Source organism: Heloderma suspectum, chromosome 1, assembly GCF_057233095.1.
Source record: "Heloderma suspectum isolate Gila_16-S chromosome 1, 16-S_ref, whole genome shotgun sequence".
Lineage (NCBI taxonomy): Eukaryota > Metazoa > Chordata > Lepidosauria > Squamata > Helodermatidae > Heloderma > Heloderma suspectum.
Window position 1 is genome coordinate 124,961,834 of NC_139458.1, and position 22,392 is coordinate 124,984,225.

The 22,392-nt window shown below is 43.4% G+C and overlaps 1 protein-coding gene across 3 annotated transcripts in view; it reads right to left on the reverse strand.

Moving 5' to 3' along the window:
* The window catches only part of LSP1 (lymphocyte specific protein 1), a 129,822-nt gene extending 108,593 nt beyond the window's left edge, over positions 1 to 21,229 (reverse strand). For all 3 annotated transcript variants that reach the window (XR_014792054.1, XM_084855966.1, XM_084855942.1), the window contains exon 1: positions 21,049 to 21,229. Coding sequence is in view for 2 of the 3 variants with exons in the window: in XM_084855966.1 (XP_084712092.1) it covers positions 21,049 to 21,128 (80 nt within the window). In the remaining variant the exon portion in view is untranslated. The remainder of the gene's footprint in view (positions 1 to 21,048) is intronic.
* Between the last annotated feature and the right edge of the window lie 1,163 nt (positions 21,230 to 22,392).

Consider the following 22,392-nt stretch of genomic DNA (forward strand, 5'->3'; position numbering starts at 1 on the left):
GCAAAAGCTGGTTTGAAACTCAACATTAAAAAAACGAAGATCATGGCATCTGGCCCCATCACTTCCTGGCATATAGAAGGGGAAGAAATGGAAGCAGTGACAGATTTTACTTTCTTGGGTTCCAAGATCACCGCAGACGGTGACTGTAGCCATGAAATTAAAAGACGCTTGCTCCTTGGGAGGAAAGCTATGGCCAACCTAGACAGCATAGTAAGAAGCAGAGACATCACCTTGCCGACAAAGGTCCGTCTAATCAAAGCTATGGTTTTCCCAGTAGTAATGTATGGCTGTGAGAGCTGGACTATAAGGAAGGCTGAGCGCCGAAGAATTGATGTTTTCGAACTGTGGTGCTGGAGAAGACTCTTACGAGTCCCCTGGACTGCAAGGAGGTCAAATCAGTCCATCCTAAAGGAAATCAACCCTGACTGCTCATTGGAAGGACAGATAATGAAGTTGAAGCTCCAATATTTTGGCCACCTAATGCGAAGAGAAAACTCCCTGGAAAAGACCCTGATGCTGGGAAAGACTGAAGGCAAAAGGAGAAGGGGACGGCAGAGGATGAGATGGCTAGATAGCATCACGGATGCAATGAATATGAACTTGAGCACACTCCGGGAGAGAGCGCAGGACAGGAAGGCCTGGCGTGCTATGGTCCATGGGGTCACGAAGAGTCGCACACGACTGAACGACTGAACAACAACAACAACAAAATGTTAATTAATTTCAATGTGTCCATGTGGTTGAAGCTTGCAGTAACATTTTCAGCCACTAGGGGAAGACTTTCCTCAGCAGCACATAGCTTTGCAGTCCATACAGTTTGAACCCCAGGGAGTTTAGTAGGCTGAGAGACAGAGTTATATGCCTCCCCCCCCCCCCGCTGTAGGGCAGCCCCACTCAGGGAAATGGAGTGGACAGACCCTTCCCACAGGGGACTATAGGGGTGCAGCATAGCAGGGGGCGTTCCTCAGGCTACCAGTGGACATAACTTCACTCAGATGGGGTGAGCATAATGTGTCCAACTCAGATAGCTGTGTAAGTTTGCTTGAAGGCTTCCCCTTGTCCATTCCAACCCGTGCAAAGGTGGGTCCATTTTCTAGTATGAAATAATGAATACTGAATTTCTCCTATGACATTGTAACCTTCATTACCTGAAGGTTGCCTGAAGGATTGTCTCCTTCCATATATATCTGCCTGGACCCTAAGATCTTCCTCAGAGGCCCTTCTCTGAGTTCCCCGCCAAATGAAGTGAGGTGGGTGGTTACTAAGGAGAGGGCCTTTTCAGTGGTGGCACCCCAGTTGTGGTATGAAGTCCCCAGAGAGGCTCGCCTGGTTCCTACATTGTGATCTTTTTGGCACCACGTGAAGAGATTTTTGTTTTCCAAGACCCTTCAGTTTTAAAAATTGTGGTAATGTTTTTTTAGATCTTTGCACTGCTGCTTGCTTTTATCTTGGTGACTAATTTGTTTTTATTCCATTTTAAATTTATGGTTTTATGTTATGTTTTATTATTTTATTGTATTTTATGGTTTTAAGCTTTGTTTTGTAAACTGCTCAAAGACCTTTGGCTAATGGGTGGTTTAGAAATGTAATAAATAAATAATAATAAATAAATTCATTAACAATTTACATATGAATGTAACTTTTGGATATTTTCTCTTATTCTTCCTTTCCTTTACCAATCCATTCTTATTCAAGTACAGGACTTAACAATACACCATAAATTTTCCATTGTCTCTTAAATGTTCTTGAACAGCAACCAAAACACTGCTGTAATTTATAGCAGCGTGTGTTTTCTATTGTGTGTATCTCCGGTATCAACTGTCCCCTTTTGTCTAGCAAATTCAGTTTCTTTGCCCCTCTACCTCCTGGAATCAATTCTCCCTGACCTGTGGCTAAATCTAGCCCTGGATTTCTCATATATTATTTTTGTTTCCAAACAAAGTGTGCCACATAAGCATACAAAATTGTTCACACAGTGTGTAGTTGCTTAAGAGTGCTGTGTTCCCAAGTTACTACCAAGTAACAAGGGATTGTTTCAATGGGATACAAGAGAATTCTTCCTTCTGACTACTACAATAGGAATCCAGGGTATAGTAGCACTATCTACCGGTTATCAGAGGAAGCAGCAGGCTAAGAAAACTAATTGAGCCATGAATCAATGTGCAAGGGGGAGCAAGCGTCCTCCCCGACCTTGAAATGAGAATAAAAAGCCCTCTCTCAAATGAGAGCAAGTTGGAGCAAGTTGGCTATGGAACACTTTCAGCAAGGATGACTTGCAACCATGCGGTGGGCATCTAGAGCTGGATTTGGGGGCCAAACTCCAAGACCAACAGCCCAGGGGGGTTCCAAATGACCGTCCCAAGAGTGGCAGATGATGAGGACACCAGGGCAGCAGAAGCAAACTCCATTTTATTCCTGTCGACTATGTTTTAAATGAGCTTAAAATGCAAAAATGCACATGCTCGAAGTATCATCATCATCAGGGTTGGCAAACATTCTCATGTATAGGAAATACAGAAGCAGTCGTAAAGCATGGGGTGGCAGTTTGGGGGAGAGGGAGAGAAATGTGAGTGGTGTGCTTCACAACTGAAGTAATACACAAAGCTGTCAAAGCCCCCCAACCCCCTGCATAAGACCATTAAGTCCAGGACCAAAAATTACTTAGCTGTGCCACTGCAACCAGGAAGATCAGTACGGAAGCCATGTGCAGCATCAGAGCCTCCCTGTTTTCCATGGTCACAAGAATAGGCCAGGTCACCTCCACGCATTCACCCAACTTTCTGTACAGAGCCAAAATGTGTACAGTTTGCATGTGCACAGGCTCTGTTCAGAAGACTGGAGGAACACATAGAGATCAGGAGAGCACACGCACCCCACTACCCATGGTATTCATTCATCTTTCTTTGTTATCTGCACAACCTAATGTCTCTCAGAAATAAAATATTTTCATTAAAGTCAAAAACAAAATGTCCCTTGTAAGTCTGGCTATCTTATGCAGGCATGAGCACTTGTTGTTTTGATCCCGCTAAATCAGGGGTGAGAAACCTGTGGCCCTATAGATGTTAGACTCCAACTTCCATCATCCCCAGTATGGCTAATGGGTAATGGGAGTTATAGTCCAACAACTGGAGGGCTACAGGTTCCCTACTCCTGCCCTAAATGTTCTTCAAATTCCCCTTTTGTGTGTTCAGCAAACTAGCTGACGGGTGAACTGATTTGTATCTTTTAAACAACTGCTTCTAGCACCGAAATCAGTGCCTGCTTGAAGACTTTAAGGGAGCAATGCTATGGCTGCTAGTCAGCAGCTAGACAGCCATAGGATATGTTGGTTTCCAGGAACCGACCTCGGAGCCCGCGCTCCGAGGTCGGTTCCCTGAGAACTGACCTTCCCGCCCTCCCGCACTGCCTCGCAGGCACCTCAGAACGGCTCCATGCTTGGAAGAGGAGCATGGACCGGAGAAAACAGGGCATTCCTGGGGGCATTCTGGTGCAGGGAAGGCGGAAATGCTGGTACGACAAACACTATGTGTCGCCCAGAAGCCACCTCCCCCACTCTGCCTTCTTGCGGCTAGACAGCTGAAATTGGCTGTCTAGCTGCAAATGCAGGGTAGCTGAAGCGCGGAGGAGATAATCCCCTCCGTGCTTCTCCTGCCCTGCATTGGATAGGCGGTCGCCTCTGAGTTTAGAGGCAGCCATCTATCTCCATAGGATTGCGCCCTAAGATGCTCTGAGGCAGTTTTCCCCAACCTGCTACCCTCAATATGTGTTGGACTACAACTCTTCCATTCCCAGCCAGTAGCCCAATTGATTGTGGATGCTGGGTATTGTAGCCCAACACATCTGAAGGGCACCGGATTGGGGAACCCAGCTTTAAATAAATAATCTGGATTTGGGGAAGCTACGTAACTGACTGGCACCCCAGCAGAATTCATCCCTACATCACCCTTTTCATGACAGTATAGATCGCAAGTTGTGCAAGCCTGAAATACTTCCTATATAAATTTTGAGTGTATGCACTTTGAGGCAGGGAGCTATCTTTAATTCTGTGATCTGTGCAGCACTCAGCATATTTCTACTAATTATATTATAAAGGGTAGTGGTGATCACAGTGGGGGAAATCCATCTGTCTTTTGCCATGGTTCAGCCATTTTAACTGGGCAAAATGGTGCTTGAAATGTGATAGGTTATCTAATCCACATTAAGTGATCTCGTCAACAAGGCCTCAAGAGTACAAGAACCATCTTACAAGAAATGGGACATGGGAGGCTATTTCCTTTTTTAAAAGCAGAAATGGCTTTTTTAGCAGATATAATACTGCGGCTCAAACGGGGCTTTTCAAAGCTAAGATTCCGCTTTCCAAGTGAGTCAGAAGAAAAGACTATGGAGGGCTTGTCAGTAAGCTACAATTTTCCCATAGAGATCTAGAGCAACCACCACATTCTCTGGCTATTATATAAACTCTATCAGAGACAAAAGCTGCCTTCCTCTCTCTCCCCCATCCCATCCATGAAGAGGGGAAGGATCAGTTTTTCCATACTGTATGGAGTGAGATAAACGGAATCACACATACTGGGTGTTTAGCAGTAGTAGGCCAGGGATTCAATACAGATTTATGCTGGATCAACAGTGCTGGCAGACGTGGGCTTCCCCGCCCCCTCCTTCCCACAGCAAGCCCTCCAGCCCCTTGAATATGCCACACAGAGGAGCAGGAGACCCTGCTGAATGGGGTGAGTTCTGGTGGGTGTGGATCCCCCAAAATCAGATGGAGGGACCTCATGCAAGTAGAGTTCGTCCTCTCATGGAAGGTCTCTTCCTCTCATGGGAGGCCGATTCTGGGTCCAGGCTACATAAGGATGTATGGATTATGTAAAATCTGTTATATCTGCGTTTCGTGGATTGCCTGGTGCCTTTTGTCCTGTCATCCGCTTATTGGCGGAATCAGATTCTTTCCAATTTCCCAAATTTGCACAAATTCACCCTTGTGAAAATGCACAAATCCCCCTAAAATATGCAAATCCCCCCCCCCATTGGCATTTTCATGCTTTAGCCTATGGGGGAAATGCACATTTTTGATTGGTATTTTTTATTTTACGTATTTTTCCACAACTAAATTTGCATAACATTCTGGAAAGTTAAAAAAAAAAAGGTCTACAAGTCTGCAGAATCTGTGTGACTCGGGAAAAGCTGGTCCACTGTGGAATCCGCCGGTTGGATTCATAGAAATCCACACATTTGATTCCGTTGCGGATTTCTCTGACATCCCTATTGCACTGCAAGATTATGGATCACAGGAAACCTTGGTGATACTAGCATTGTATCTATGTCTATCTGATGTTTAGATTTGCAGCTGGTGTAAACTGCCTTACATTTAGGAAGAAAATCAAATGATGGCACTTAAGAAATGCCAGGGAGTTGTCCTAACTTGATAATGGTGGTCCTCCAATCCATGTTTGAAGGCCCACCATCAATTCCGGAGACCCATATGCACAGGAAAACTCCAATCATATCTTAATGTACACTCACAGTTGCTTAACACTGACCTATGTAGAAATATGCAGATAAATCCCTGGAGATGCAAAAAGTGCAAAAACTTAACAATAAAAAAGCTTACAGTGGCTCAGGTGACAACAATTTTCACCTTGAGGCTATCTCTTATGACAATGAGCCATAGCCTCAAATGGTGTAAAATGCATACCTTGTACTGCCTTTTTCTTTACATATAACAGCCTTCCCTAACCTGGTGCCCTCCAGATGTATTGGACTACAATTCCCATCACCCCAACACATCTGACACGCACCACACAACACTGTATTTTAGCTCCTTAATGCACTTTAATCCTTTCAGTTAAAAAAAAAAAAAGATTCAGTCTCTCTCAAAACACAGTGAAGCGTGAAAGTGTTTCCCCACAACCTGTGTGCAAGATATCACATGTGAGGCATACAACCCATTCATGTAATTGGCCCACCCTTTCTTTATGGTGAAAGGAGTATGCGTGTGGAATGTACATGGAACACATAGTGTTCTACCATAGTGGGGAATGCATACAAGCCTGCAAGTTGCTCCTAAGCCCCATTGCACACAGAGCCTAAACACTGGGCTACACATTAATCAGATGTACATTTTAAAAAGAGCATTAAGTATTGGTGCTCTTCTGGAAAATCCCCACATAATTTCATCAGTCCTGAAGTGTGTGTGTGTGTGGGGGGGGAGAAAACAACAACAGTGTACACTTCTATAAAAAATATATGTGAATCCTTCAGAAATAAGTCAACTGTTCCTCAATAATCGCCAGGACTGGCCCTATCATGATGCAGACTGAAGCACCTGCATCAGGCGGTGGAATGGGAGGAGCAGCAAATTGCACTGCTCCCTCAGCCCCACTAGGAGGGCCCACCACCACTGCCCTGCCACCTCCAGCTAGTGCTCTGGACAGCCCCGCCAGCTGCTCTCCCACTGTGGCATTTGCCACAGTGAGAGAGTGGCTGGCAGGCCTCTCTGGAGCAGCCACTTGCATCATGCACCCCCACCTCCCCTTAGCTTTGCTGCAGCCATGAGGCTCTGGCCAGCCGAACTCTTGTGAGAGCCACACAACAGTGCAGGGAGGATGAGGCAGCAGAAGAAGGGGGCATGAGGTGATGGCAGGGGGGGAAGGGGTGTGAGGTCACAGCAGGAGGGAAGGAGCATGTGGAGGTGGCAGTGGGGGGAAGCAGCACAAGGAGGAGACAGCACATGTTTTCACCTCAGGTGGGGGTGGGGCTGGTCATCCCTAGACATACCTAGCCCTTGTGCTTGTTTGCATGAAGACAGTCTAAAGATGATAAAAAGAATTAGCAGCAGCCACAAATTGCTATAGACCTTTCTGCACCTCTGTTTATTGTGAAATAAATGCATATTTTGCTTTTTGTTTCACTGTGCCCTCACATCTCCCTTCAAAGTTGTGCTTCTATTATTCAGATAATGTAGTTCAAAGATTTTGTCACAGGGAAAACGCAGTACTCTCCCCAGATAGTCCATTTGTTGCAATTATGAATTCTGTATGGAATGTGGCTGGTTGTGCAATTTTCACAGGCATATACTGAATATTAGTGGTGAGGTAATTAATGAGGAGTGATTCAGGAGTCTTGCCATATCCTGGCATGCTCAATTTTGAGCACCTGTCATAAAAATGAAATGCCTGTTGTGCTCATTATGTGCAATTAATGAAATTAATTAATTAATTAATTAATTAATGGCTCAAATTAGGAGTGCTCATGATGTGGTGCTTATTGTGCTCAGCTCCAGAGCTCTAGAACACAAGTAGATTACTCATGTCTTTTAGCACCAGTGGACATTCAAGGCGGGGCCCGTTCCACATCAGGCCAGGCTTAGCAATATGTCTGAGCTCTAATTTGCTTCCTTAAAATGGGAAAGGATGACATTGTGAACCCAGCTCCTTGTTACAGTCTCATATGGTCAGCAGAAGACAACGGGATTTTTTTTTACTTTGCTTTTAGCAGCTTGAGGCCTTAGAAGCCTTGTCCTGCGTGGGAAGTGGGGGCAGGTAAAGGAGTGTTTGCTCACCACCCTGCCCCTATTTTTCATCGCACTAAATCCCCAGGGAGTCTGCAGCCATCCTAGCCCTTGTGAGAAAGACAACTCCAACCACTGAAGCCCGGGATTAAGATGCTCAAGCAACTGCCTTGCACATCTGGAGTGTATTAAGATGGATACACTGACAAAGAAAATACACTCCAATCTGTAGCAAGGCAGGGGTTAACTCCTTCACTTCTGGACTGGGAATGGCATGCAGGAGGTGAACAATCCTAGCCTTGTGGCGAACGGCCTGGACTGGGAACGGGGAAACCAGGGTTCAAGTTCCAGCTGTCCTGCCAGTTTGCCAGACACAATCTCAAGCTGAAAACCATCATGAACAAAAAGGACCTTTCATGGAAATGGAAATGTGCACGAGTTTCAACACAGCAGGAATTTCACTGGATACAGAAACTCGACAATCCCCAAACTCCCAGTTTTCTAAATTCATGGAAGGCAACTTCACACATTAGAGAAAAGACACAGGTCACTCTGTGTTTCTGCTGGCTGACTGAGCCCTTTCTGCAAGATGTGTGTTTTTAAAACATGAGATAAACAGTCAGACACCCATGGATGCTGCTGTTTGCCGAGACTCCCAGGCATGACGGGTCAAACCTTTCAAATGCTGCAGAAAAGGTGCAGCTGACTCACAGTGACTATACTGAGACCAAGAGGTTCTAATGCTGTTGTTACTATAAAATATGAAGTCCCCCTGAATCATGCATACAGTTATCCCCAACGACAGGTGATAAATTGTCGCAGGCAGGGCACTATTTGACCTGACTGTTTTAAGTTGCTCCATTTTGCCTCCTAAGCTCTTGAGTTGTATTAAATGGCCAGTTTTAAATGGGCCAATAATTAAGAATGCTGCTACGCAAAGGCCTCTCTCCCCATCTGGCTGAGGAGTTACATTTATATCCTGCCCTTCTTCTGAGGACCTGAGGATGGCATACATGGTTCTCTTCCCGCTTTTACCTTTACAACGTCCCTGTGTGGCCACTTCATCTGAGAGATGGTGGTTGGCCCAAGGTGAGCTTCAATGGCTGGCTGGGGAAGGCTGCGAGTTGTAGGACTTTTTTCTGTCTGAACTTGCATAGGATTGCACCCTAAGAAGTTTAAAACTAAGAACTAGTGCCCGAGTTTTACTTTTCTCCTCCTCCCTCCCAATCTCTTTTCCTTTTATGTTGTCTTTTAGAGTCTAAGCCTGAAGCAGGGACTGCCTCAGGATTAATCTGTGTAAGCAGCTCTAGAAGCTTTTTTTGGCTGAAGAGCGGGGTAAAAATGTTGTAAATCAATAAATAGATTGTTTAGATTGCATCCTGTCCCGCCCCTCACAATAGATCTACAGGCCTGTGTCTAGCTGGGGATCCACAATACTAAATAGTTACCTTCACTGGAATGTAATATATGGCCATGAGGACATGAAATGAAATGGGTGTTGGCCAGGTGATGGCCATATTACCCGTTGTGATTTACCTGGCAGAGAATAATAATGTTCTACACATTCAGTAGCAGGTAAACAACCCTTGTATGGTTCTCATAAGGGTAGTAGGAGTATGAAAACCAACAGGCTTTGGTTTCAGTGTAAGGTGTTCCTCATATTTTATGGACAATGCCTTCTGTGGTTCAATGGGCAGCATCCAACTAAAGTTCAACTTAGTTAGACTAACTTAAGTTAGTCATGACCAACTTAAATCCCATTCATTTCAATGGGTCTATTCTAAGTAGGACTTTAGTTGGATTATACCCTATATGTTCTAGTCTAAACAAGGGTTGTCTCCAGAAAATCAGAAGTGTTTGAGCAACCTTCTTTTTCCAATGCTTTTAGCAAATGACAAAGTAGAGTCTGCCCTCTCAAGGGCAAGCAAGTAAGTGCATCTGATTTCTGGCTGCTTAAAAGAATAAGTGTCCCTCTGGCAGAATCACCATCTTTTCCCCATGTGCAAATCGGGAATACAGTCTCAAAAGATTTATAGGCTATGACACATATTCCTCTAAATACAAATATATTGGTATAAGTGCAGTCTGTACACTGTAGCAAATAACTATTTGATGTATGTGTATAGGTAAAAAATATAATTGCACAGGATTGCAGTGCAATCGTATGCATGACTACACAGAAGTAAGTCCTACTGAGTTCTATGAGACTTACTCACAGGTAAGTATGCATAGGTTTATGGCCACAATCCTGACTGTGTATGACTGATCTCATGTGACCATTATGAATTTTTCTAAAACCAAGAAACTAGAATATATATTTTTTTCAAAAAATGTTCCTGGGCCTGTCTAGTTTCATCCATGCAGGGTCAATCTCTTGCAGAATAGATTTCTATTCTAAATTTAACACCAGTGTAAATTTCACAATCCAATATCAGTATCACTCCATTGTGTTGCTGCCAAACTAATACACACTGGGCAGATATAATTCTATAAAGGCCATTTTTAAAATTTAAGTTTCACTATTAAAACAATCAGTAACAATGTATTTAAACAGTAACATATTTTAAAGACAATGTATACAATAATAATAGAAAGGATAAAAATAAGATAATATAAAGAGTTAAGATGATAGGTATAGAAACATCTTATTTCAAAAGTTTCCCTTCAGTTAGTTTTAAATTAGATCAATTCTAAAATGTTTAATTATGCCCAAAATATATAAAGTTCTAGCCACTTTTAGCAAATGCACCATCATTTTTATGTCCTCTATAAGAACAAAAAACAAAATAAACTAAACTAAAACAGAAGGTGTATTGGCAAACACGGGAACACAATGCAAGTTCCCAAATTTTTGAAGATTCAGTCTGCTTTTCTCTCTCTCCCTGTTCCTAGGAGAAATGAAAAAGCCACATTTTAGATTTCTTCTTCCTGTAGATCAGGAAGAAGGCCACCTAATGTTCTTCAGATGTTTTGGACTACAACTTTCATCAGCCCCAGCCAGAATACCAATTATGGGTATTGGGAGTTATGGGAATTTTAGTCCAAAACATCTGGAGGGCAACAGGTTGTCTACCCCTGCTCTCGAGGCAAGAGGCCAAACCTGCTATGTGTAGGAACAGCCTCAGAAAATTTACGCTTTGCCAGGACTTGAAACCAACATCTGAACCAGCAGCGCAGAACCTCAGGCCTGGAGCCCCAATCCAGCCCTCTGGGGTTCAACAGATGGTCACACCTCGTTTCGCTGGCCCAATCTCTTTCCCCTGACCACCGATCATTTGGTGGTGCCCCAGATTTTGTTCAGTTTCCCACCCCCACCCCCACTTCTAAAAGGTTAAAATGCTTCTCCTAAGGCTTAATTAATGGCAATAAGAGCTGCAATATGCTGGTATTTTGGCCCCGCCCCTTTTGCCTTTGGCCCCACCCACCACTGGAACATAGCCCCAAAGAGTTTCTCTGAAATAGAATTTGGCCCCCAGGCTAGTAAAGGTTCAACACGCCTGCTCTAACAGGATAATGGAAATAAGCTCCTCCTTCTGAAGCTGTTGTGTCTTATTACACAATTCTTTTCACATCTCTTTTCCCCCCCTACTTGACAAGGGATTTGACTGCCTCAAAGAGTGTGTCTGAGAGCTGCTGTTATTGAGGCAATCCAGCTTTACCAGCCAGCTGACTTGGGGCTTCTCCACACAGGGCTTTTATCCTGCTATTGAGATTGGTTACTTATGGAAGTTTGCAGCTCCTTTACATGATGGCGTCAACCTCCAGGGTGTCTCCCACACTAAATGACCTTTATCCTGTTTTTTTAAAACAGCAGAAATAATGAGCTATCAAATTATGGCGTGTTGAGTTCCCTCAGGAAAAGAGGAAATCTCACAATAATAGACGCTAGACTACAGCACCATCTAGTGGCTGTATAATGAAATATATAGAACAACACAGATAAGTGGGAAGGGGGGGGGAGGGAAGGGAACTCATCATGACCCTGCATTTAAAACAGAAGCAGAAAGCCCTGGTAAAGTTGTGGGATTTTAGCCTGGATTTTAGATCTACTTTTGGTCAATGATCTATTAGCCATGGTTTGGCCACCCAATACATGCATTCTTTTGCATCCCCAGTTGGATTATCTCAGGTAGCAGGGCTAGGAAAGATTTTAGCCTAAGACATCAGAAAGTTATTGTCAGTCAGACTAAGACCATGAGTCTGACTCAACATAAAGTAATCATCAGTGTTGGCTCAAGGTTTTGGAAGCCCCTTGGGCAAGACACCCCCAATGGGCCCTCTCCCTCAGCGAGTCTTCCTTCTCACCACCATGTCACCAGTTCCTGCTGCTCCTCATCCTCTTTCTCACCATTGCCACCACTTCCTTGCTTGACAGGCAGACAGCCAGTGAAAAGTAGGAAGTGGCCTCTACTGCTCCGCCTTCTCACCACCACCACTATCTAGACCAGAGTGAGAGACAGGTGAACAAGCAGGATGCATTGGTGGAGGAGCAAGTGCAGGGAGCTCTTGTCAGTGGGACCCTGCTGGGGTGTGGGCCCTCAGCAGGTGCCCGACCATGCCTGCCCTTGACGCTGGCCCTGGCAGTCATCCCTGTATGTGAAGTGGCTAAGATAAATTACTTGAGCCGTCCAATAAAGGGTTATTTAATATATGACTACAAGTATACATTGTTCACTTTAAGGAAATGGTTCTTTCATGTTTGACTCGTGTATCATATTGTCCAAGAGCCAATTATTCCATGACAAAACTGACAACATTAATTAATGTAGGAAAATGCTGCCCTCTACCATGCTGGATGTTACAGAACTCTCTGTGATGGTCATAAAAAAAAGTACAGCCTCATCTTGGAGAACCACCATAGAGTGGTGGAAAAACTGATGGTAGGTAGACCATCAACAGCCATAGATGCATTTATTCCCTATCTTCATATCAAATGTGTCTCACTTGGCATATCTACCAAATGTGGAGTTTCATGCATGTTTAAGAAAGACACATACAGGAGTTCCTTGCTTCTTACCCTACCTCCTGCTTGATGAAAAGTGGGTCCCTTTGAATCTCTCCATGTTCCTTCAAAGTGGCCCACAAATTACATCTGAACCAACATGCCTCTGCTTCAGCATCTTCCATTCTTCTCCCTTTCTCATTGCCAATGGCTTTACCCACCAGGATGTACACAGTCCCCACCCCATCCACTCAATTGCTGCTCAGTTACAGCGGCCTCACAGTTATAAGTTTATTTTTATGTTGCCTTTCAGTCAAAAAACATCCAAAGGTAAAATGCAGTGTGCTTCATGCACGCACACACACACACAGAGTGGCAAAAGCCTTTAAAAAATATATTGAATTGTATTTTAACATACATAACAACGCACAAAACAATAAAAACAAGTGCAAATGCTGACACAAAGGTTTATAAGCAAATACATGCAATAGGTTTCCACAGGTTCATGAGTGGGAAGGTAACAGCCTTTTTTCACTGTTCATCTGCAGCATCGCAATTAAACTGTTAAGGGAAATGGCAGCCAGGACTTGGCCATCAGGAGCTACAAACACGTAAAGAAAGTGTGCCCCCCCGCCCAACAATTGGTGGGGAGTAGAGACAGGGTCTTCTCACTGGTGGCTCCGTGCTTGTGCAAATCACAGCCCAGGAAAATAATTTCCTCATAGTTTTCAGTGTGCTTGGAAAACTTTCCTGTTTAAATTCTAACAGTTTTGTTTTATAGGGCTCCTATTTTAAATGGCCGTTGCTGTTTTGTATTGTTTGCTATGTTGATTCTTTACTGTTTTTAAATGTATACCAGTTTAATATTGTAAGCCACTTTGTGAAGGCTTTTTGCTTTGAAAAGCAGGGGATAAGCACCAACGTAAACAAAATTTAATTGAATAAAACTATTCTGTAGTCACATGCAAGAGTCAAACTGCTTGCAGTTGCTTTAGACAGGATCTTGGTTTGAAACAATCCCATCTGGAACAATCACTACTGAGTTTAAGATGGGCAGTAAAAACTACACCATTTCACCAGGACTTTGAAGGATTTGAATATTGTTCTGACTTGTTTAAAAGGATGTTTTGTTTGGGCTTTTACTCTGCTGTGTAAAATAATAAATAATAATACAATTTTACTTAATTTTATTTTTGTTTTAAGTTGTAATGCCTTGAGAGGCCTAGTGGGCAGGAAAGTGATTTATAAATACTTTTAATAAATAATAAATATTCTTTCCTTGTTTGCCCCTGCTTCACCCCTTGCTCTTTTGTTTCCCATATGTTTAATTTTATATTGTAAGCTCCTTGGGGCTAAGACCTGTCCTTCTGTAGTCTGTAAAGTGCTATACACATCAGTGGTGGTTACTACTACTACTAGTACTAATAATAATAAATGTAATGCCCAGTTCCTATGTTTCCTGCACATTTTCCTGGAATTATTGTGTATGCATGGCTTATTACCCACTGACAAGCACATTTCTTCCTCTCCAGTCACATCTATCAATTTGCATCTAGTTATGATGATATGACTTGGATGTCCTGGACTCTTGGAATGTCTATACAGGATTCTTGTATCTGTCTTCCTCCTAGGTTTGGAGTATGTTTCCGCCACCACCATTAGCACCACAGACAAAAATACATTCTTTTCCTGAAGGCATGGAAGATGACTGTTACTGCTGAACTTAAATGGTTTTCATATCTCTCCAATGGGAAACAATCCACCAAGCTCTTGGAGAAATACTTGTGCATCGTTCATAGTTCATTTGAATATGGAGGTGGTTCTCTGTGGCTTGTGTCCTTCATGAGCTTCAGGAGTGAAACTCTGGTGGAGGTATGCAAAACATGCAAAATTATATGCAGCACAATTACTCAGAAGTGAGTTCAATCTTCAGTGGGACTCACTCCCTAGTAAGCATATTTAAGATTGCAGCCTGAGTGAAATATATCCAAAACTCCAAATATATCCAAATATATCCAAAACTGAGTGAAATATATCCAAAAATATATCCAAGACTCACAGTCTCATTGGCTGTTGCTATCATAGCATCTGGTAGGGTTGAACGATATTGCACTGTTTCCAGGAAATACATCAAGCTTTGCAGAACAGCACTTACCTAGGAGTGTTTCTCAAAGGGCCTGAACCACATACTCACAGATTTTTCGAAGGATTGATAATGTGAACCCTTTTTCTTTTTAACTTTAGAGGCAAAGCTTCTGAATATTTATCAAAGCAGTCACAAGCGTTCATGACTGTAACTGAATAGGTTTCACAAAGAGCGTTGGCCTCCCTCTCAAGAGCTGCGTTCCCTTGTTCGGTGCTTACACCCTCACTGTCATGCTAATTGTCAGCCTAGACACGACCAGAATTTTGACTGCGGGAGGAGAACTTTACCCAAAAAATCAACAACAGTAAAAGCCCAATAATTTCAGGGATCTGAAGCAAATCAAGGATGGGAAACCGTGCGTTACTTCAACTGGTAACTGGGTTCCTTGAAACCTGTCATCATAAATGTCATCGAGGCTTCATTACGAGAGCCTAGAGATCTTTCTGCTCTTCCTTCTATTCACTGAAGTGGAACGTGTTACCTTTTCACCATATATATATTTTTTATACAGCCATGCACCCTTGAGTTAAACATAGAGCAGCAATTCCTCTGCCCCATCCTCTGGAACGCGGTTCCAAAGAGTCCAGAGATACCTCACTAGATATCAGCTTTCCCAGACAATCTCCTTCCAGTGCTGGATATTCTTAGCAATTGCTGTAATCTTGCTTAGGACTCTCCAAGTCTCCTCTAAGGGATCTAGAGAATTCAGGACAGCTGAGGATGAACATGGCAAAAGGAAAGGATGGAGCCTGCTGGCACAGCAAAGCCACTCTTAATCAATGCCCATACATGGGCAACTTCAGAGCTTGGTAGGGGACTGGAAATAAGAAGCCAAGAGTAGGAAGGCAACCTTGAAGGTTGCACACGGATAGTTGATTGTGTCTGTAAGAAGCTATTTTCTAGGCAAGTACCTCATAGCTTAACAACAAGAGAGGTGCCCGAATGCCTCACAAGATGTTGGCCTGTGATATGCATTCCCTCCAGTTGCAACAGCTTCAATTTGGGCAGAATGCAGCCCCAGTGAGGTACTGGTTGGTCCTAGGTGGAGGGAATACATCTCATGAGTGTTGAGCCAGCATCACTGGATTTCTGGTTTCTTCCCAGGCAAATCCAGCAGTGCTGAAGTGGGTTAAGGAGAGAGAGGGTAGGTCTGTTTGGTGAAGAATGTGTGTATTTCCAAAAAGTGTAAGTTGTCTTACACTTACATCATCTTGCCTATTTTTATCTTTTATTGTCTACAACAAACGCAATTGACTAAGCCATGATTCAAAGAAAAAGTCAAAGGAAATGGGTTAACAAGTACTGTGTTTCAGACAGACATCCACAAGTAGTGCAATCCTATGCATGTGTACTCAGAAGTGTCTTAAATGAGACTTATTCTCTAGTAACAGACTTATTCTATAGTAAGTGTGTTTATACACCAGGTATGCAGAACCTCTGGCCGGTAGACCTAATCTGGCCTGCGAAGATTCCACATCCACCCTGCGGAGCCTCCTTGGGTTCCTCCAGGAGGCAGGGCTTAGCCTCCAAGCCCTGCCCCCTGGAGGAATCCCTGCTGTTTTCTCCAATCTCAGACCAGAGATAACAGCAGGGATGTGGACAGCTGGGGACAGTGCATGCTGCATGAAGCCAGGGACTCAGCTGGCGCTGAGAGGCGCAGCCATTCCTCCCAGCACCAGCCGAGTTGGTTTCTCCATGATGAGAAACAGAACTCCCTTGAGAAAGGCAAAATGGATGGGCAGGATGATGTGTCAATGGCCATGGCCGCACCCACTGATGTCACTGAGTCCGTGGAGAGCCTGGTGGGGGGCAAATCCCACCCCTACCACTAAAGTGTTCTCCACTCCTGCTATACACACTTACATGGGATCAACTCCCATTGAACTCAGTGAGGCTTACTTCTGGGTAGACATGCATAGGACTGCAGTCAGAGCTTTTCACAGCTGTCTTCATTCATACTCCTTCTGACACACACTCCATTTCACTTATATTTCAGTGTCAGTAAGTGCAGCTAATTTTACCCAAATATGAAATTCAATATGGAGTTAAAATGGTTTTATTTTCAGGAATCTGACTGGTTGTATAATATTTTTTAAATTCAGATTAGTGTGGAAATATTTTTTTAATGCAAAAATCCCAGAAATGTTAAAAAGCTTCATAGACAAAGTTTACAGTTGTTGAACTTTAGTTGTAAAGAATAGAACTGAAACAGTTTGCAATGCCATTAAAAATACTTTTTTCTCTATTCAAACGTTAGTTCTTTAACATTTGAAAAAGGAATGCTTATGTAGCAGAACTCTAGCATTTTTTTTAATCCCAGAGAACTGAAGGGATTAATGGAAAGCCAAATTCTGAGAGAGGGTGGATTTTCAGTGCTTTTTAGTGGTGTGATATCCATATGCAGAAATGACCCCTTTCTATAGATGCAACTGTATGCATAAATGGTGGCTCTACATAGGCAAAAAAATAAAAATGCTTAGAATATGTACACATTCACCTATATGCAAGACTGCTGACATGGTAGAGGTATGTGCATATATGGTCAGATGCTAAGGACAAATTCATACAATTCTGTTCTCACTGCAAGGTGACTCTGCTGGAACTTCAGGTCCAGGCTTTCCCCATGCCTTGCCGCCTTATAGCTGGTACAACACATGTTCAGTGAGGTCAACAGATTTGGTGCTCGAGGCTTGCTGAATGTATTTTGGGCCATGCTGGACCAGTCTTAAGGCAGGAATTATGTGGATCCTCACCATGAGGTGACTGCTAAATGCTTTTCCATGATGAAAAAAAATGTCCATGTGAACATTATTACCCTGTGACAACGGATGCCAACTTCTGATTTTTAAAAATATGCCTTCCGTTGGAGGGGCCAGGGCATGAAGCCAAGGCTATAGCCAATGTTACTGCTACTTTGTTGTTGTTGTTCAGTCGTTCAGTCGTGTCCGACTCTTCGTGACCCCATGGACCATAGCACGCCAGGCCTTCCTGTCCTGCGCACTCTCCCGGAGTGTGCTCAGGTTCATATTCATTGTAGACTAACTTAAGTCTACCCTAATTTAAGTAATGACTAACTTAAGTCCCATTCATTTCAATGGTTCTACTTTAAGTAGGATTAACATTGGGTACAACCCATTATCTGTTGAGTCATGGGGTGGGTGAATAATTGTAGAGCTGATTCTAAGACTGTGGGTTTCACACCCTGATACTGGGTACCTGTCAGAAAGCAATTTCACTATTGAGATCCATTAGAAAATACTGCCCAGTTAGCAATGGAAGGCATAGTCCAGTAAAGCTGCCTGTACCTTTGAGTATACTGTACCAAATAATTTCAATCTAGAAGAAACCTACAAGGACACCACCCAAAATAGACAAAGGACCTATTTACACCAACAAAACTTTATGAAACTATAGAAACATTTTGAAGGGAAAGAAGAACCATACTGAACTACCCTTGTGGTTCCCCTGGGAGAAACTATGCCATTCACAGATTTGGTTTCAAGTGAGAAAAGTGTGGGATCATAATGGAGAGCTATCGCTAACTTTAGAGTTCCAGACTTGGCTTTTTGAAAATCTGCAGGGGGGAAGCGAGGACCAGAAAATAGCTGGGAATGTTTGCAATGAAAAGAGCAAGTAGATGCAGGTTTGAGTCCTGCAAAGGCCTTGGGACTTTCTCCAGGATAGCACCTAAATGTATCTGTGTTGCAAAAACAACTTTCTCTGCCCATGTCCCTACACTGGTTTTCAAAATGCGGGGTGGGGGTGGGGTGGGGGATGTAAAATCAGAAGCAGAAGTTAGAGGCAGTTAACTCAATCCTTCTGTTAATCACAACTTTTAAACGCCCAAGCCTTTTGCAGGAGTTAGCCGGTGTGCCAGTATTTAAAAAACTGTTCCAAACAACAGTCCTGTTTATTTCTTTGTGGTTATGGTAAACGGCTGGTATAGACGGAAGGAACTAATCATCTTTGAATGTAGGAGGGAATATTCTTTTCTTCCCCCCTTTTTTTTGCATTCAGCTACTAGCTACATGATGAGGATTACAGAGTTTGTATAGATAATATTTACTGGTTCCATGTAGGAAGTTTAACATTATGAAAACATTGTTTTAGTAAGGGCTGTAATTACTGTTTATATTTTTCCCATTGAAGAGGACCAATTTGGTCGAAACACGTTGTATATTTGTACAGCCTTTTGATTTGGAAATTGGTGTTGTAACTATGTATATGTGTTACATTGTTTTAACTTTTGTTTTAAATTTTGTGTGAAATATCAGTATTTATATTAAAATGACATATTTTTATGAACATAATTTTCCTTAAACCTATTCTGTTTTGTTGGATGTTCTCAATATTACATTAATGACTGATCCATTGATCCATTCATCTTTAACGGGCTTTAACCACTATCTTGTTCACCCTCAAATCACTGTATTTAAAATGTTAGTTAAAAGGGCAGGTCTTTTTCTACAATGTTTACACAAGTTCGTAGGACCTTGCTTACAATTGTGCATTCATTTTTTGCCTTTCACTCCAAATTCACTCAGAGAGGCCTAACTTTATGCAAAAACTGATAGCGAAATTAAATCAGGCTTGGGCACATGACCAACTCTTAATTGTCCATCCAAAAATGTCACCTGACATTTGTTTGTGACATTGTGCTGAGTCATGGATTTGTGGCCTTGATATTAGAGGGCTCAGACAATAGATTCGCCAAGGGCACTTCAGAGTCAAGGCTGAGGGTAAATGCCAACTTGGTTAAAGAGTAAGCTGGCAGTATGCCCAAGGATCATGTGAATAAGCTTTCATTTGCATGCAGTGATCTTCAGTTTTTTTTGCCTCTTCCTTGGCATTCCTTTACTTGTACGATCAGGAGAAATAAGTACTGTACTGTAACCCCAAATCTACTTGCTTAACAGATGCTTGCAAAGTATGAATAAAACAAAACCTCTTTTTCCTTTGAAGCAATTGGCCACCAGCACCAAGGTGAATGGCAGCTGGTGGTGGTGGGGTGTCATCAGGACTGACCCTGCATACCACAGACCCAATCCTGATCAGCTCCCACCACACCTCTGGGTGGCTGCTGTTTTTAAAACTCCCAGCACAGACACAGGAACACCACGGGCTTGTTCCGTTCTTGATTTTTGGAACTTCGTGTTGAGAAAAATACAGTGCCTTTTGTATGCAGGTCAATAATATTGGTGAATAGTATTTATGTTTAAAAAAAATAGTATTTATTTTTAAGAAAGGCCACAGCCCAGTCTCCCATGCGAAGGCCGCTTTGTGGGCATGTCTGTAGTCGTGACGTTTTCTGCAGCCAGTGGTTCACATGAAGCATTTGGAGGAGTGAAGATGGAAGGGCACATTACTTGGCACTTGAGACATGCTCTGAGCTGTATGGCCATTCGACTTCCCATCACCATTATTATAAGAGATGAACTAGACACGATGATGGCAGATCCACATATTTAAAATTGGATCTGCCGCAATCACAGATAAAGTGGGGTCCAACTTAAGGAGCAAACAGGGTGCTTGGATGAGGAGATCAGAAAACTCCTCATCCAAGGAGTTTCCCTTCCAGCAATCTATCTCCCTGCAGCCCCCATTGTTTTTTCTCCTAGCAGATCACACTTCCAGGGCCAGCATCCAGCTGAGAGAAAAGTAGAATCAGGGGGAAGAAATCATTGGGGTTGCTCCTACTGTGTAGCAGGGTAAAGTGACCATGAGGGGGAATAGATAACAGCAGGAGCTGATGTCTGAATGGTGCAGCAAGACTTTTAAACATGTGGGCCCCAACAGGTTGCAGGGCAAAGTGTAGCTAAATGCCTTGAGCTGGGGCTGCAAATTGTGGGGAGGTCAGCTGTGGGCAGAGGGAGGGCTCTCCACTCCTTAACTGTGTGCCCCATTTGTTACTTAAACTGGATTTCCCACCTCCCCACATATCACCACATGACTGAGACAGGTCAAGGTTGAAGCCATCACATCTAGCTTGGCCCTAATACACAGCATTTACATAGCACCTTAAGAGCATTCAAAACACTTCACACATTACCGAAAGAATCCTTACCTTTACCCATAATGCAATTATTATCTCAATATAGCAAAGTGTTGCAGTGAAAGATTGTGACTAACTCTGTCCTCCCACTCCCTCCGACCCCCCTGCAAGTTCATGGCTGAAACTATATTTGAATTGGGGACTTCCCAGCTCCCACTTTTAGCCACTCCTTCACTAAAAGTAACTTCAGCATGAACAGCAATGGCTGGATTCCTCCTGTGTGAGGGACAGGGAGGAATGGACCAAAGTGGTCAAAGAAATTGGTCTCTAGATCTCCCACTGATTGATCTCTTTCTGGATTAGCCTGTCCCCTTTCCTTCTTAACTGCCACAGCCATTTTAGAAGAATTAGAAGCCAAAACGTGACAATGAAGCCAAGCCACGCTTAAAGGCCCTTACCTTGGTGTCTCGCCTTGGGCAACTTCCTGTACCCCGATCTCACTCTCAACGTCTCTCAGACATTCCTCCGCATCAGACATGTTCTTTGCTGGTTAAGAATGTGGTCGAGTCAATTTTCTTTGCAAACTGTTTTGTAAGAACACAGAGTGTGCAGTTGCTCTCTCTCCACTCTTCCTGTATTGACTCTAAAGCCAGAAGCACCGGAAACCATGTGGGCACTGAGGGTGTGAGTTTGTTTTTTACTCAGAAAGAAAGAAGAATCTTAGAAGTAGATGAAAATGAATCCCCCACCAAAAATAAGTAGGGGTGCAGACCACAAGGGGGACAAAGGCTAACAGCAGCTCACAGAGGAATCTTCGTCCTTAAATCAAGCAGAATCTCACCGTGTTGCATCAGCACATCACTACTTTCATGTATGGATACCTCACGGTCTCCTTTCTAGCCTTATCTGTGTTTTGTCTATGTTAGGATTCTTCATGCAAATAACAAGGGGCTGGGAGATGGGGCAGTTGCAACACAACTTCAGCAAGTATCTACATGCCACATATTTGAAGGGATGGAAGGAGAGTCAAAGTCCACAGCCTTGCAAAAACGGACCTAAAAGGACATGGGATAGGTTATGCAGCAGAGCAGGGAGAGCTGTTTTAAGTTAATGTGGGTAAAAGTTCTAAGGGCTGGCAAGCAGCCATAATCACACACAAATGTATTATTAAGAGGGCCAGCCCTACCATTAGGCAGAGTGAGGCGCCTGTCTCAATTAGCTGTTTGGGGTGTCATAAAGGCAACAAATGGTTACTTATTTAATTTATTATTATTGTATTTTTATGACCAGAGAGAGAGAGAGAGAGAGAGAGAGAGATTTGTGGGATTTTCTGTCTCATGTGCCTAAAGAACTCGGCAAGCGGGTACTGTGTACCTTGACTTGGTGGGAGGGGGCACCATCTGCTATTCTACCCCTGGCAGCAAAATGTCTTGGGCCAGCCCTGGTCAAAGAGGTGTTTTTGTGGCCTACTCCAGCTGCTCAGACAGGCAGATTTTCCAGAGACTGATCCAGTTTATCTGAAGAACTGATAAACTGATCCAGTTTATCTGAAGAACTGCACTGAGCAGCAGTGCTGCACAAACTGTCCCACCACTATTGCTACTGCACCCATCCTCTCTTCCCCAACATCTGTCTCCGTTAACCCCCGCCCCCTGCCCACAGCATCTGTCTCCCTCCTCCCCCACCCTCTGTGTCTATCTGCCTCCCCACCCTGTCTGCCTCCCCCTGCACCAGAATTCTGGTGGTGTCCCTGCATGCAGCCCCATACCCTAAGATGTCTTTCAGTAACACCTGAACGGGGC